General features: G+C 45.7%; 1 protein-coding gene across 18 annotated transcripts in view; it reads right to left on the reverse strand.

The window, feature by feature from the left end:
* The window catches only part of NCOR2 (nuclear receptor corepressor 2), a 355,660-nt gene that overhangs the window by 93,343 nt on the left and 248,407 nt on the right, over positions 1–13,910 (reverse strand). For all 18 annotated transcript variants that reach the window (XM_028709377.2, XM_028709372.2, XM_028709364.2 and 15 more), the window contains one exon: positions 9,418–9,560. In XM_028709377.2, the coding sequence (XP_028565210.2) occupies positions 9,418–9,560 (143 nt within the window). The remainder of the gene's footprint in view (positions 1–9,417; positions 9,561–13,910) is intronic.

The following is a 13,910-nucleotide window of genomic DNA, read 5'->3' on the forward strand; positions in this document are numbered from 1 at the left end:
GCCGCGTCTCCCTCCCTCCCACCTGGAAAAGAAGCCTCCTCCAGCTCTTTCTTTTTCTGCAGTAGGAGTCTTTTGCTTTTCATGGCGGAAAAAGCAACGTCCCCAGACACCAGGAGGGCTGGCCCAGCACACCTAAAGGAGCACCTGCTTCCCAATGTGGTGAAGTGGACAGAAGGCAGGAAATCTAACAATTGTTGTTGTTGCTGCTGTTGTTTTTAGCCACCATTATTATTTGGAAACATTTTCTCTATGCTCCTCTCATCGGGATCAGCACCCCCGTCTCCTCAGATACACAGAAAGAGAAAGTGTACACACACAGGCTTCACTTTTCCAAGGAATCTGGACAAAAACAGGATGCAGTAGAAGAATTAATCTGAGCCTTCAAAAGCACCTGCAGCTGAAAGAGGAAGTGGGGAAGACCCCCAACTCTTCCTGCTTCCTCTTTCTATGTACTTTTCAAGGGAGGAAAAGGTCACCCCTCTCAGGATTAAAGGGGCAGTGAGTGAGTGGGGAGGGGGCCTCAGAGGCTTTGCGCACACTGGGGAACGACCTCAAGGGCTCCACTGTGTCCATGGGCACCACAGTGGTGACCCCTGGCTGCATTTATATCCCACCTTTGCTCCAAGGAGCTCAAGATAGCATAACTCGCCCCAATTTTATTCTCACAATATCCATTGGAAGTAGACTGAGCTAGCAACTATGGCTCATTTATTTTATTTTCAGTTTTTAATGGAAGGCTATAACAATTAAAACATCATTCAAACAAACAAACAGAAATAAAGTAAAAAGGGATAGTTTAAATAGAGAACAGGAGTCATGGCGAAGAACTGCCCTCTCTACTACCTGCTGCTCTCACTAGCTGGCTGGGCCCAGAAGTCACCAATTCCACCCGCCCTGCTGCGAAAAGCAGCAGTAAAATCTGCACTGGAGGGGAGGGGACCAGCTGAGCCCCGTGAGACAACCTGTGACCACAAGAGCTGTTTGACAGTGGAATTTGCTGCCAAGGAGTGTGGTGGAGTCTCCTTCTTTGGAGGTCTTTAAGCAGAGGCTTGACAACCATATGTCAGGAGTGCTCTGATGGTGTTTCCTGCTTGGCAGGGGGTTGGACTCGATGGCCCTTGTGGTCTCTTCCAACTCTATGATTCTATGATTCTAAGCCAGGGGTTCCAGGAAGGCTCCTGAAGGCCAAGGCTGCCAAAGTCAACATAGATGCCATAGATGGCAAAGCCATCCATTCCAGAAAGGGTTGGGTCGCCACTGATTCTGAGATGCCACCAAGGCCTAGTCCTCCCCTAAAAACTGTGAGAGGCCAGTTGCTCCTTGAAAGAACCTTCATAACATGAAGAGTTGGGGGCCTGGGCTTGCTTGTTTTCTTTTTCCCCCCGTAAGATTTTACTAAGGCTTTTTCATAGTACAATAAAAGAAACTAAGCTAAATAAAATCAAAAACAGAGAAAAAAGAGAGAAAAGAAAAAGCAGAGTCCTCTTCCCAAGGAAGATCTTAAACCCTGTCTCAAATAGAAAGGGGGGCCCCTCTCAGGTCTCACCTGGGAGCTTCCGTTTCTTCTTCCAGTCTCCCATCCTGGGAGATCTTCCCTTCCCTGCCTCTCACTCAGAATCCTTCAGCAACCTTCCATCATCTTCCAGTGTGTATAATCCCAATAATGTCTCATCCCTTTTTTGTTTTGTCTAGTGTCATTTCAGATAACAGGGACCCAGGAATCTGACTTGTTTTTTCTTTTCTTTTTTTACGGGTTTGTGAATTGCTCTGGGAGCTTATCCAGCTGGAGACTAGGGTACAGCAAGTATTTTAAGCAAACAAATAAATAACAGATTAACCATTAAGGTGTTTTGGCCAGGTCTCTATCTTTCAGTCTAAAGGTCACCCAGTGAACTCTGTGGACAGGTGTGGATTTAGATACAAGTTAAAAATAAAATGGGAGGATACACCCAAATTTACATAGAGCAGTATTAGATAGATTTGAACCTGGTATTTCTACTCTGACACCCTGGCCATCAGGGCTCTTTTCAGTCACACCCCTTTCCCCAGGCCATGCACTTTGCCCTCCGTGCTCCACACCCTCCTTGAATGTTTTTGCCTGGCTGGAATATGTTCTTGAACTATTATAATGCTTCTTGCTTGCCTGGGCAGAGTGCAGTGTGTGAGGTTGTGTACAAACTAGCCCATTAAAACAAAGGTAACATACAAATTTATTTTGTCCACTTTTTGCCCCTAGCTCTGCCCACCACTGGGGGGGAGGGAACGAAGGGAGAAAACCACAAAAGCTGCCCTGAGATCCTTGGGGAGGGCGAAGCATGAGAAACACTGAAGAAATAAAAACGCCTCCTAATTAATTAAGATGAGCCTAGAAAACCAGCACCTCAGAGAGGTGGATTCCAGGCAAGCCTTCTTCCTGACATGCTAGCTTTCTATGTGGGACATAATTTTTGTATGGAGAGTTTATTCCATGAGTGGGAAACTTAGTGCCCTCCAGATGTTGCTAGACTCCAACTTCCACCAGTCCCAGCCAGCATGATGCGAGTTGTAGTCCAACAACATCTGGATAGCATCCTTCTTCCCCACCTGTGACTTTCCACAAGTAGTCTTGACTTAGGCTGAGATGCAAGTTTACTGCCTCAGTTGGAAGTAAGCCTAACTGCAGGATTCCTCACTTGGCTGCAACTCTGCTTAGCTTCCACTGGCAAATTCTGAACAGGAGCCTCTCACAAAACCAAAGGACCTGAACTTGGTCAACATCTGCGGAGGTGAAGGACACAACTGCATGTACAGAGAAGCCGACTGGACTGGCAGCTGAATCCTAGCTCAACATGCCAGTAGGAGGCTCACTGAGGGGGCACAGGACAGGCCCCATGGCACACACAGCTCCATCTTCCAACGGAGTGAATAGCCAGGGAAAACAGCTAGGGCAGTGGTTCCCAATTAGCTAAGTATGGCGGACCCCTGCTTTTGAAAATTTTGGTATCTCTATGGTAGTTTTTGTTATATGAATGGTGCGACCACCAGTTGGGAACCACTGAGCCAGGGGATAGGTGCCTGCCAAGATTTGCTGCCTAAGGAGGTTGCCTCACTCTGCCCAATGGTAGGTTTGGCCCTGACCACTGTATTGGAGATAGTGGTGCACTGAGCCAGGCGAACCAAAGGGGTGACTCTGAACAATGTAGGCCCTTATAGCCTTCTCCCATTTCCTTCATTGCTTCATTGGACAGCTTCACTGGAGCTGATCAGACTACAAGCAGCAAGAAATTAGCCTTAATTCTGCTGTTGGGCTCCTCCTCCTGCCCAGAAGGTGGCCCCTCCATCTGAGTGTGCACGCTCACACACGCAAAGCAGCAAATATGTTTAGGAAAACAGTTTGCTAGATTAACTGCAGATTTTGTCTCTCCGCTTTGTATTCAGCTGTATAACATCTGTTGCTGCCAACAAACAATAGCATTTTTTAAAAACAACGAAAAAAGAGCAGCAACCAGGAACAGCTGAGTGCTCATTGTCCTTATGCAAAAAAACAACAACACCCAAGACGGCCACTGCTTCAAATTGCTCACCCAAAGAAGATGATCAATCCAGGCTAATGACATAAACTAGAGAGAGATGGAGATGCCTAACAATTAGCATGAAGGAGCTGAGATGCTACATCCGAGGAGCGGAAGCCGGGGGAAATAATTGGAGCTAGAAGAAGAATTGTGCATGTAAGATTTCTGAAACGCAAACAGGAGAGAAAAGTATGCTGACATGTCCCAAACTAAGTCTGTCACAAAACAGCAGTCGGAGAATGTTTTCTCAAGTGACGTACAGTGGTACCTCAGGTTAAGTACTTAATTCGTTCCGGAGGTCTGTATTTAACCTGAAACTGTTCTTAACCTGAAGCACCACTTTAGCTAATGGGGCCTCCTGCTGCTGCTGTGCCGCTGGAGCACAATTTCTGTTCTCATCCTGAAGCAAAGTTCTTAACCTGAAGCACTATTTCTGGGTTAGCGGAGTCTGTAACCTGAGGTACCACTGTATTAAAAAAAAAGACAGAAGAGCACTATTGATATTGTAACATACTTGAGGATTTTGTGGGTGTGGTGAATTGTATTTATTTATATTTATTTATTAAATCTGTATACGGCCCTTTCTCTATAGATCTCAGGGCAGTTCACAGCATAAATGAAACCTTTGGTAGTGACTGGCTGAGCTACTCATGATGTCACAGAAAGGCAAGGATTCCACTGATCTAGAAATGAGAGAAGGCATCATCCCCCCCCCCCCATCTTATGCAGTGCTGTTTCTGTTATGCTGCAGTTTACCTTCTGCTAAGACCTATGTTATCTGTCTTGCTGTCTGCTGTGGCAAACTCACATAGCATACATAGTTCAGCAGGTAGAGCATGAGACTTGGGGGCGTGGGCTCAAGCCCCACATTGGTCAAATGGGGGGGGGGGGGGAGAGACAGCAAAGATTACATGTCATTTGCCAACCGAAATATCTATCACATTTGCTGGGTTGATTTCTTTTCTGCACATAGTCTGAACACTAGCAATTGTTTCCATTTCCCCTGGAATACTCCGACATCCCCAGAGGTGTAGCTAGGCTCCCTTGCACACACACACCCCAATCTCCAGGGGGGAAATAACGTAATTTAACAATCACAAATGATTCAAACTGGCTATTTAACAGCACAAGCCTATAGATATTTACTCCAAAGTAAATCCCACCATGTTCAATAGGGCTTACTGGGTGCACAAGACTAAATCTGGCAAGACAACGGCAGGAGCTTCTGACAATACCTCACTTGCCTTTTCGTTATTTCCAACAAGGTGCCAGCAGAAAGGCACTACCTTGGAGGTTCTGCCTCAGTGCACACTTTACTCAGAAGTAAGCCCCCTTAAGTCAATGGCCCTTGCTCTCTCTGGGGTAAATATGCAGCGGCACATGCACTGGAAATTGGTCAAGGTGAGGGGAAACCAGGGGAAAGCGACCACAAAGAGCCTCGCCTGGTGTTTCTCAGTCAGCACATCAGCTGACAGCCATTTGGGGGGCAAGCAGAGGGAGTGGAGGGTGGGGAGTAGTGGTTGCGCTAGGACAGAGAGCCAAGCAGTGGTGTCCTCATAGAGAGCCCCACTGCGCAAACTAACATGCAGCACTGCCAGCCAACTGAGGAGGGGGCTCTGCAGTCTGGTGCGATGGCCCACGCCAGTGTCAGGATTACCCCACCAAGGTGACAAGAAAGGCACAATTTCTGTGACATTCCCCAGGCCTGCGCCTTTGGTGGGGTGCAAGCTGGCCAACTGCTAGGTCAGCCCCTAGACATCTCTACACTGGCTGAACCACTAAGGTGTGTGTGGGGGGAAGAAGGTGCAAGGGCTTCGGAAGGAGTAGAAGCAATAGAAACCTAGGAGAAAAGGAGGCTGGTCCTGGGAAAGGAGCGGGAGCGAACTGTCCAGAGAAACTATGGCAAACGTTTATCCCTCTTGCATAAGATTAGAAGCTGACTGGCGAAAGAGTCAGGGTACCACCTCACCCAGTGCACTGTCAACTTAAGGAATTTGCAGGTGTAAGTAATGGTGATGGCTAAAAGCTTAGGTAGCTTCAAAAGCAGGATTAGACCCATTCATGGAAGAGGAGGGGAGAAAGAACAAGACTGTCATTGGTAGTAACCAATGTAATTGGTAGTAATTGGTAGTCGGAATGACTGTAATCATCCAGGGTCCTGTGAAGAACAGTTGCTAGGGAACAACAAATGCACTCATGCACTGGCTTGTGGGATTCCCAGAGGCATCTGGTCGGCCACTGTAGGAAACAGGATGCTGGACTTTGGTCTGATCTGGCAGGGATTTTCATATGGAAAGGGAGGCCATAGGAAGACTTCAAAATAAGAGAACACAGAAAGAAAATGGATAAAGAGATGTGCTTGGCTAGGGAGCACAGGCTAGGCAACATCTCTCAGACTGATCTGAAACAACTACTAGCCAATGCTTTGGCTTCAGGCCTCTAAAAATGTTCCTTTAGTGCGAACAGGAGCAGAAGGTAACCTTTGCATTTCATTGTTGTTGCTGTTGTTCTCTCTACAGATGGCTTCCCGCCCCACTTCTTTAAAACTGGCCCTAGTGAAATACTGGAAGGCTGCTTTGCTAACTTACATCCAAAATCCCCTCCTGCCCCGACTCCTCCTGATCTGCCCTAAAGATCCTGGCGGGACTAAAAGGCTTTTACGCTCCCAAGCTAGTAAGCATGCTCAGTGGCATTTCCGAAGCGCCCCTTGGGCCAGGCGGGAGAGCTCTATTAGCACTGAGGCCTGGAACCCCCACAGTGCTTTTAAAATGAAATAACAATAATTGCAGCACTCGGCAGTTCCAGGGCAGCCTGCCGTGTCTCCAAAGTGCTTGCAGAGCATTAGCAGGTTCTAGCCACACTGGGCTTAAATGTACGCCCTCCGCCACAGCAACTACAGCCTCAAACACAATACTTTTAAGCAGGTGGGGGGAAACTTAATAATTCTCCCATCTCAGGACAGCTGGGATACCCCTGGTACTTTATCTCAAGCTGGAAAAACACACCTCCTCTGCGAAACATGTGAGGTGACATTGCCATGCAGAAAACTTCCCCAGCTTCCTGCTGCTTTGCAGGGGATGCAAAAACCTGCCGTGTGGCATTTGCTTTCCAAGTCATTTACTTATACCATTCTCTCTCTCTTTCTCTCTGTGATTTAAAAAATATGACTTTGGTCATAACTCCTTCAAAACAAGCATAAAAATAATTTCCAACAAGATAAAATTAAGAATGGAGGAATAAAACCTCAAAAAAAGAGTTCCCCACTTTTAAAAAAAGTTGTCTATACAATAAAAACCATCAAATGCTGAGAGGCACAGAAATGCCTTGCTGGATGCTGGGCAATGAAGGGGCTCACTTAGCACACCTGGGGAGGGAGATTCACCATCAGGGTCCTACTATAAAACAGGCCCTTTGCCATCTTCCCACCGTTTGTCTCGTTCTAGTCTTGCTGAGGGGGCTGTTATTATAAAATGAGCAACCAGTCCATCTTTCAGGATCCATAATAAGAAAACAGTTGCTGCAAACCGCCCCCCCCCCCCGCAGAAATCACCAGACAGGCCATAAGGGACAGATACATGAATGCCCTCTGAAGCAGCTGTGTTTTAACCTGTCAACTGAAGGCTATTAGTGAGAAAGTTAGGCACGTCTTCATAGGAAAGGCGGATCACAATTTGGGAAGCATCCCATGAAGGAGCAGAGAAAACAGAAGGAGCACTAAGGGACGGCACCAGCAGAGAGATGAAGGCACCTGCCTAATATTGACAATTGCCAAGGGGATCAAAGGAGGATTGAAGAGGGCAAGGCAATCAAGGAGCAAACGATGGCAATTATAACTGCCTTTTCTCTCCCTCCAACTTGCTTCTCAGCTGTCTTGCTCCCTTCAATTCTTCTTTGATCCCCATGTCAATTGCCAATATTAGGCAGGCACCTTTGTTATATTGCGTTTTGATACCTGCTAAAAAATTTCTTTGGGCAAGCTTACCCAGACATGCAATTTCAGCATGCCTATTTTTAAACTTTTAAAAACTTGATTTTATCAGTATTTTGGTAATCCTATTCCATCTACTTGTTTCTTAAGTCTGTTGATTTTATCAGTATTTTCTGATAAATATTTTATATAATTCTGTGTGAACCACTCAGAGGTGTGTGGATCTTTTTTCTTTAATTAAGCAGTATCTGGATCTAGTAAAATAAACAAATAGGTCCAGGGGAGGCAGGCAAGCTTCTGCCTTTGCTTTCTCCTCTGGTGCCTTTACTAGCAGCAGCTCCCGACATAGAAAGTAAACAGGATGCTCTTTTCCTTTCCAATTATCTCCATGCCATTAAAAGCTTCACCTGCTTACTTTCTGTCTATCACGTAGCAACGCCAGCAAGAAAAGATGGAGAAGGAGAAGCTCGTGGGATTTCTAAAAAGGGTGGGGGGCAGGGGGTGGGGAGCAGCAGCAACAACAACAACGTAATTCAACAACAACAACAACAACAACAACAACAACAACAACAACAACAACAACAACAACAACAACAACAACGTAATTCAAACCAGCACCATCTGAAAAGCAACTTGTCCCAAGACATACATGTCAACATGGCCCAAGGCAGGAAAAAATAACGGAGTCATCACCACCTCACTGGCCCTTCACCAGGAATCACTGGCCCTTCACTTAATGGAAGGGACAAATTAAAGTGCTCTGAACAGCAACAAAGCATACTTCTCTTTCCTTTTCTCATACACCACAAAGAGTAATGTGAACATTCGAGAATTATTATTTTTTAAAAAAAGTTCATAAGCAAACTTTCTTCATTAGCAAATTAGGATAATTTGAGCTGGGAATTTTTCAGTTTGCATCATAGTTCTCCCTGATGCCCTAGAGCTGAGATAGCCAATGGGGTGCCTTCCAGATGCTTCGGACCACAACTCCCATCATCCCAAGCCAACATGGGAAGTGGTCAGGGATGGGAAAAGCTGTGGTCCAGCATCAACCAGAGGGCACCATATTGGTTATCCCTGCCCTAGGGAGTGTTTAGCATGCTTATTTTACTTCTATTTAGTAAACAGAACTAAAAACTTTAAAGCTGCCAAGCTTGCCTAAATATTGGATTTGCAGTTGGCACCCATTCTCATGTTTACTTATGAGATGATAAATTTTCCATAGAAAAATGAAGCACTGTGAAAAATTCCACCACATTTCACTGCACACACATGTGAACCCTTGTTTCTGGAAGTATTTTCACTCAGTTCAAGAACATCAACTCAACTACCTTTGTCTGTCCACACCCACATTTAAAGCACATTTATGACACTTTATAAGTCACGGCATCCCCCAAAGAATCCTGGAAGTGCAATTTACCCTACACAGAGCTACAATTTGCAACACCCTTAACAAACAAATTCTTTGGGGGGAAACCACAAACTCTAAATGTATGGTGTGGATATGAACTTCAACAATAACTCATCGCTAAGTGCTAAATATGTATTCCTCCGTTATAGCCTAGAAACATCCTTACAGTGGCCGCTCCACACATGGTATATATATTTATGTATTCTAAAAGATGTGAGGTTAAGATTTTTTGAGAATACACCTAAACATGTAAAAGGGTTAATATGACAAAATAATGTCATTTCATAAAAGAAAAGGAAACTGTTGTGCAGGCAGACTCAACAGAGAACCAGGATTGTGAACAGATATGCTGCTGACTGCACTCTCAGTGGCAAACCTGGGTTTTGTTACTATGGACAGTGTGAAACGGCTCTATATGCAGGTAAATTCTGCAGGAGGTAAATAAATCCAAACCAGACACTGCAGACTCATCTTGGAAGATGTGCAAAAGTTCACCAAAATGTTATCTGAGAGGTCACTGCATTTACCATTTTCAGTTTGTGCTGCTGCAGGATCTCATCCAGGTTCTGTCTCTTCTTGTAGTTGAAGTAGAAATTTTTACACTGGGAGACACTCTTGGATCCCACCATCCTGGAAATGGCTGACCAGTTACGTCCATGTTCAAGGAGACCTGCAGATCAGTGAGACATACATACGGTCAGAAGGGTTGAAACTAGAATTAAAGCCAAGAGAGAGGAAGGAAGGAAGGAAGGAAGGAAGGAAGGAAGGAAGGAAGGAAGGAAGGAAGGAAGGAAGGGGAGCATTTAGAACAAGGGCTGCAGTTTAGTGCTAGAGCATCTGGTTTGCATGTGGAAGTCCCCAGGTTCAATCCCTGGCATCTTCAAGTAGGTCTGGGATGAAACCCCTGTATGAAACATTGGAAAGCCACTACCAGCCAGTGGAGATCAAGGTGGACCCTTAATCTGACTTAGTATAAGACAGCTTCCTATGTTCCTGTGAGGGATTGTTGTTGAAGGAAGAGGAGATAATCTCCTGTGATCAGCAAGTCACAGTGGATAATAATAATAAATAAATAATAATAATAATAATAATAATAATAATAATAATAATATTTATTATTTATACCCCGCCCATCAGGCTGGGTTTTCTCAGCCACTCTGGGCAGTTCCCAAAAGAATATTAAAAACACAATAAAACATCCACCCTGGACACAGAATTGACCTGTGCCTCCATGGACAGCTGTACGTCCAAAATGACTCCCAGGCTGCGCTCCTGGTACTTCAGGGGCACAGATATGCCATTCAGGACCAAGGAGCCCTCCGCACCTGACCGCCCCCTGTTCCCCCAAAACAGCACTTCTGTCTTGTCAGGATTCAACCTCAATCTGTTAGCCACCATCCATCCTCCAATTGCCTCCAGTCACTCAAACAGAACCTTCACCGCCTTCACTGGTTCTGATTTAAAATAGAGGTAAAGCTGGGTATCATCCACATACTGATGAACACCCAGCTCAAACCCCCTGATGATCTCTCTCATTGGCTTCATATAGATGTTAAAAAGTATGGGGGAGAGGACGGAACCCTGAGGCACCCCACAAGTGAGAGCCCAGGGATCTGAACACTCATCCCCCAACACCATCCAGGAGGAAGGATCGGAACCACTGTATAGCAATGCCTCCAGCTCCCAGCAAAACTTGCTATTGTCTCTACTGCCCCTTGCAATAGCATGGGAAAGAAGACCATCAAAAGAGATATTTTGAGTCAGTGCTCTCTGTGCACCGCTCTTCCATCACAACATGTCTACTTTGAATCTCAGTATTCATTTAAAAAGAAGAAGCGCCAATAGGCATGTTTCTAGCACTCATGGCTGCAAAGATAGGTTTCAAAACATGTGGGCAATACCTACAGCAAAAAAGTGCTTGAAGAAGAGTATCTCATGCTTTGAATCCAGCTCCACACCCAGGTGAGCGATGTGCTGCTTGGGTGTCAGCGATCAGGGAGGAGAGGAGCTCAAACACTCCAGAAGACCTTGCACTCAAACCTCAAGGCACAAAAAAACTGTTCAAGGAAGGCAAGCCTCTGAAGAGAGCAAGTCAGACCCAACTGCCATGAACTGCAGACAGGGCCAATCTTTGGGGAACACTATATTCCCTCCCATAGAGGTTTTATTTACCTTTATACAGACGTTGTTAATAAATTTGCATTTTATTTTTTATAAATAATAAATAAACACAATTGCAGGAACTTCCCCTCAAAATTATTTCCATATATTACATTGTAATGCAGCTTTCCCCCAGCCTGCTGCCCTCCAGATTCTTTGAACTCCAACTCCTACCATCCTCAACCCTTGGCTAAATAGCTGGGACTAATGGGACAGTATGACATGCCCAGTCATTCCCAGGTGTAGCCCACCCTTTCCTGAGGCTCCTGGTTTCCTCACCGTTCAGGTCTGAGAAGAAGTTTTGGGTTGGCTGAGAAGACACAGAGCCTGTGAACCTCGCCTCCTTCATCCCCCTGAGGGGCCAGAGCCAACAGGAGCTGCATGAGGAGGTGGATATGGGAAGGAACGGGTCCACACATGCTTTACACACTCCACATGAAAAGGCAACCCAAGAGAAAACACTATTTTAAAATTGCCAGCTTGCTGAAAATCCTGCCTTAAAACAAATGCTCCAAAACCAAAGGTTCCCAAATTTTGTTAGCCCTTTATTGGTTTGTGTATTTCAATGTCCCTTCAAGACTCACATTACCCTTCCCCCCCCCCCCCCGGATGGTTCACCTTAGGAGAGAGTGATAAAAAGAACAACACAAAAGATGGAAAACAAGTCAACCAATCCCAAAACGTGCTAATATGAAACCGCTGAGTCGGGTTATCCAGTGTTTTGGAGCATGTTGCCAGCAATATGCTGATGACACAGAGCTCTACTTCTCCTTTACATCTGCAGGTGGGGCAGTGGAAGTGCTGGACTTGCCTCAGTAATGGACCAGATAAGAGCCAATAAACTGAACCTCGATCCAGATAAGATGGAGGCAGTTTAGACAGAGGTGCCAGGAGATGAACCTGGGAATTCCTGCAGGCAAGGCATGTGCTCAGCCACTGAAATAAATTCAATAAAACAACTAAAAATTCACGATGGCTGACAGATGACAGGTCATGTTGACCACAAAGCTCTATTGAAAAACAGCAGCAGCAACAATAGCAACAACAACCAGCATGTTATATAGGTAACTTACAACTAACACAGCCCCTCCCAGGGGCCATATCAGGAAAAAATAACAATACTGGAGTCCTTTTCCAGCAATATTTATATGCCAACCTCCCTCCGAAGATCACAGGGCAGTTTACAATCGCAAAGAGACCACAAAACCCTTGCAGACACCAGAGTTATCCTTTCCAGCAAGCTCTCAACTGTCAGGAAATGCACTGGGACATCCTTCCACAAAGGAACCCCAACCGGATTGGAGAAAAGCCCCTGGAACACCAACGTACTTTGGCAGACACTCATCAGCTGCACAGCTGAGTCAAGGGCTTGGCATTTGGGCAGAATTTTCTTTCTGTATATAAAGGTAATGTTTAAGCCGCCAAAAAGGTAGAACCCACTCAGAGATTTATTAGATACTGCTGGGGGAGGGAGACGACGGCGGACAAAACACCAGCACAGCTCTAAGTGACTTACATTGCAAATTAAATGCTGAAAATTAAAAATGTGTCTGCAACAAAGAAATGCAGCATGATAAAAATCATTTATACTAACCAAGCAAGAGAAGCAGAAAAACTGGTATATAAAAAGTCGAACAAGAAGCCCAAGATAAAATATAAAATGTAGCTGAAAATAAAATACTTGCCCAGCAGAGAATGCCTTCTAAATGGAAAGAAATAAACCCTTCTAACTTTACCTGTCCACCAAATGGGGGTGGGGGGGCGACAGTAAAGGTAGAAGCTCTCCAAGAAGGAGAGCGCCACAAAGGAGATGCTGACTGAAAGACTACTGAATTACACTTTGGGGGGAAATATCTGTCTGAGATTTTAGAAACCCATTGCCAGTTGGAATTGGACCAGCTTTCCTCAATACAGCGGCCCTAGATGTTACAGACCAGGGATGTCCAACAGGTCAAGCAGGATCGACTAGTTGATCCCCGGAGTTGATGGCAGGCTCCTTTTCTTTTGGGGTGGCATAAGAGCATCCGCCCCCCCTCGCCCCGTCCTCCATATTCGCATGACTGCTGGAACGTAAGACGGAGTTTCCGCTGTGAGGCAGATTGTTTCCTTAGCGATCTCTTGGTGAGCGACTTTTCCCCTTTACTCAATTTTGACATTTTTCTCTCAAGAACGGGACTTTCTTTGACCTGCCAGTTTTTTATTCTGTGCCAGTAAAATAAAACCCTGCCAGTTTTTTATTCTGTGAGGAGATTGCAGTCTCTTGGGAGTTGGACATCCCTGTTGTAGACCATGACTCCCATCATCCCTGACCATTGGTCATGATAGCTGGGACTGATGGGAGTGGGGGATCTAAAACATCTGGAAGGCACTTGTGTGCTGGAACAGGCAGGAGTGAGCTAGGCAGCTAATGATCTGACGCAGGTAGCTGTTAACTTCCTCCACTATGTTCACCGCTGAAGAAGAATTGCCCATAGTTCAGTATGCACCATAAGGCCCACTGCTGGGCTTTGACCTGCTGCTCTGGATTAAGAGAGGAGCAAACATGTGTATTTCAAGAGGCCCATGTCCAGTCTCAGGCTAAGCTGCCAGAGTGATGAAACTGAGATCTAAAAGTCTCCAGCATGCCTAGCTAGGTCTTGTCTTCCAGGGCACATGAGACTCACATTCTATTAACACAAGACAGATACAGGTAACTCACAGCTTACAGACGGTTCAGCTCTGGGGATCCATGCATACGTGCAAAATTGTAAAAAGCCAGGGACCCCTGAGACCGCCACCCACCCTCACGCAACCATCCCTACCCGTCCGGGCAGGCCTTGCCCTCCGCATCACTTACTGGACTCTGGGAAGGATGCATGAG

This window comes from Podarcis muralis, chromosome 16, assembly GCF_964188315.1.
Source record: "Podarcis muralis chromosome 16, rPodMur119.hap1.1, whole genome shotgun sequence".
Classification (NCBI taxonomy): domain Eukaryota; kingdom Metazoa; phylum Chordata; class Lepidosauria; order Squamata; family Lacertidae; genus Podarcis; species Podarcis muralis.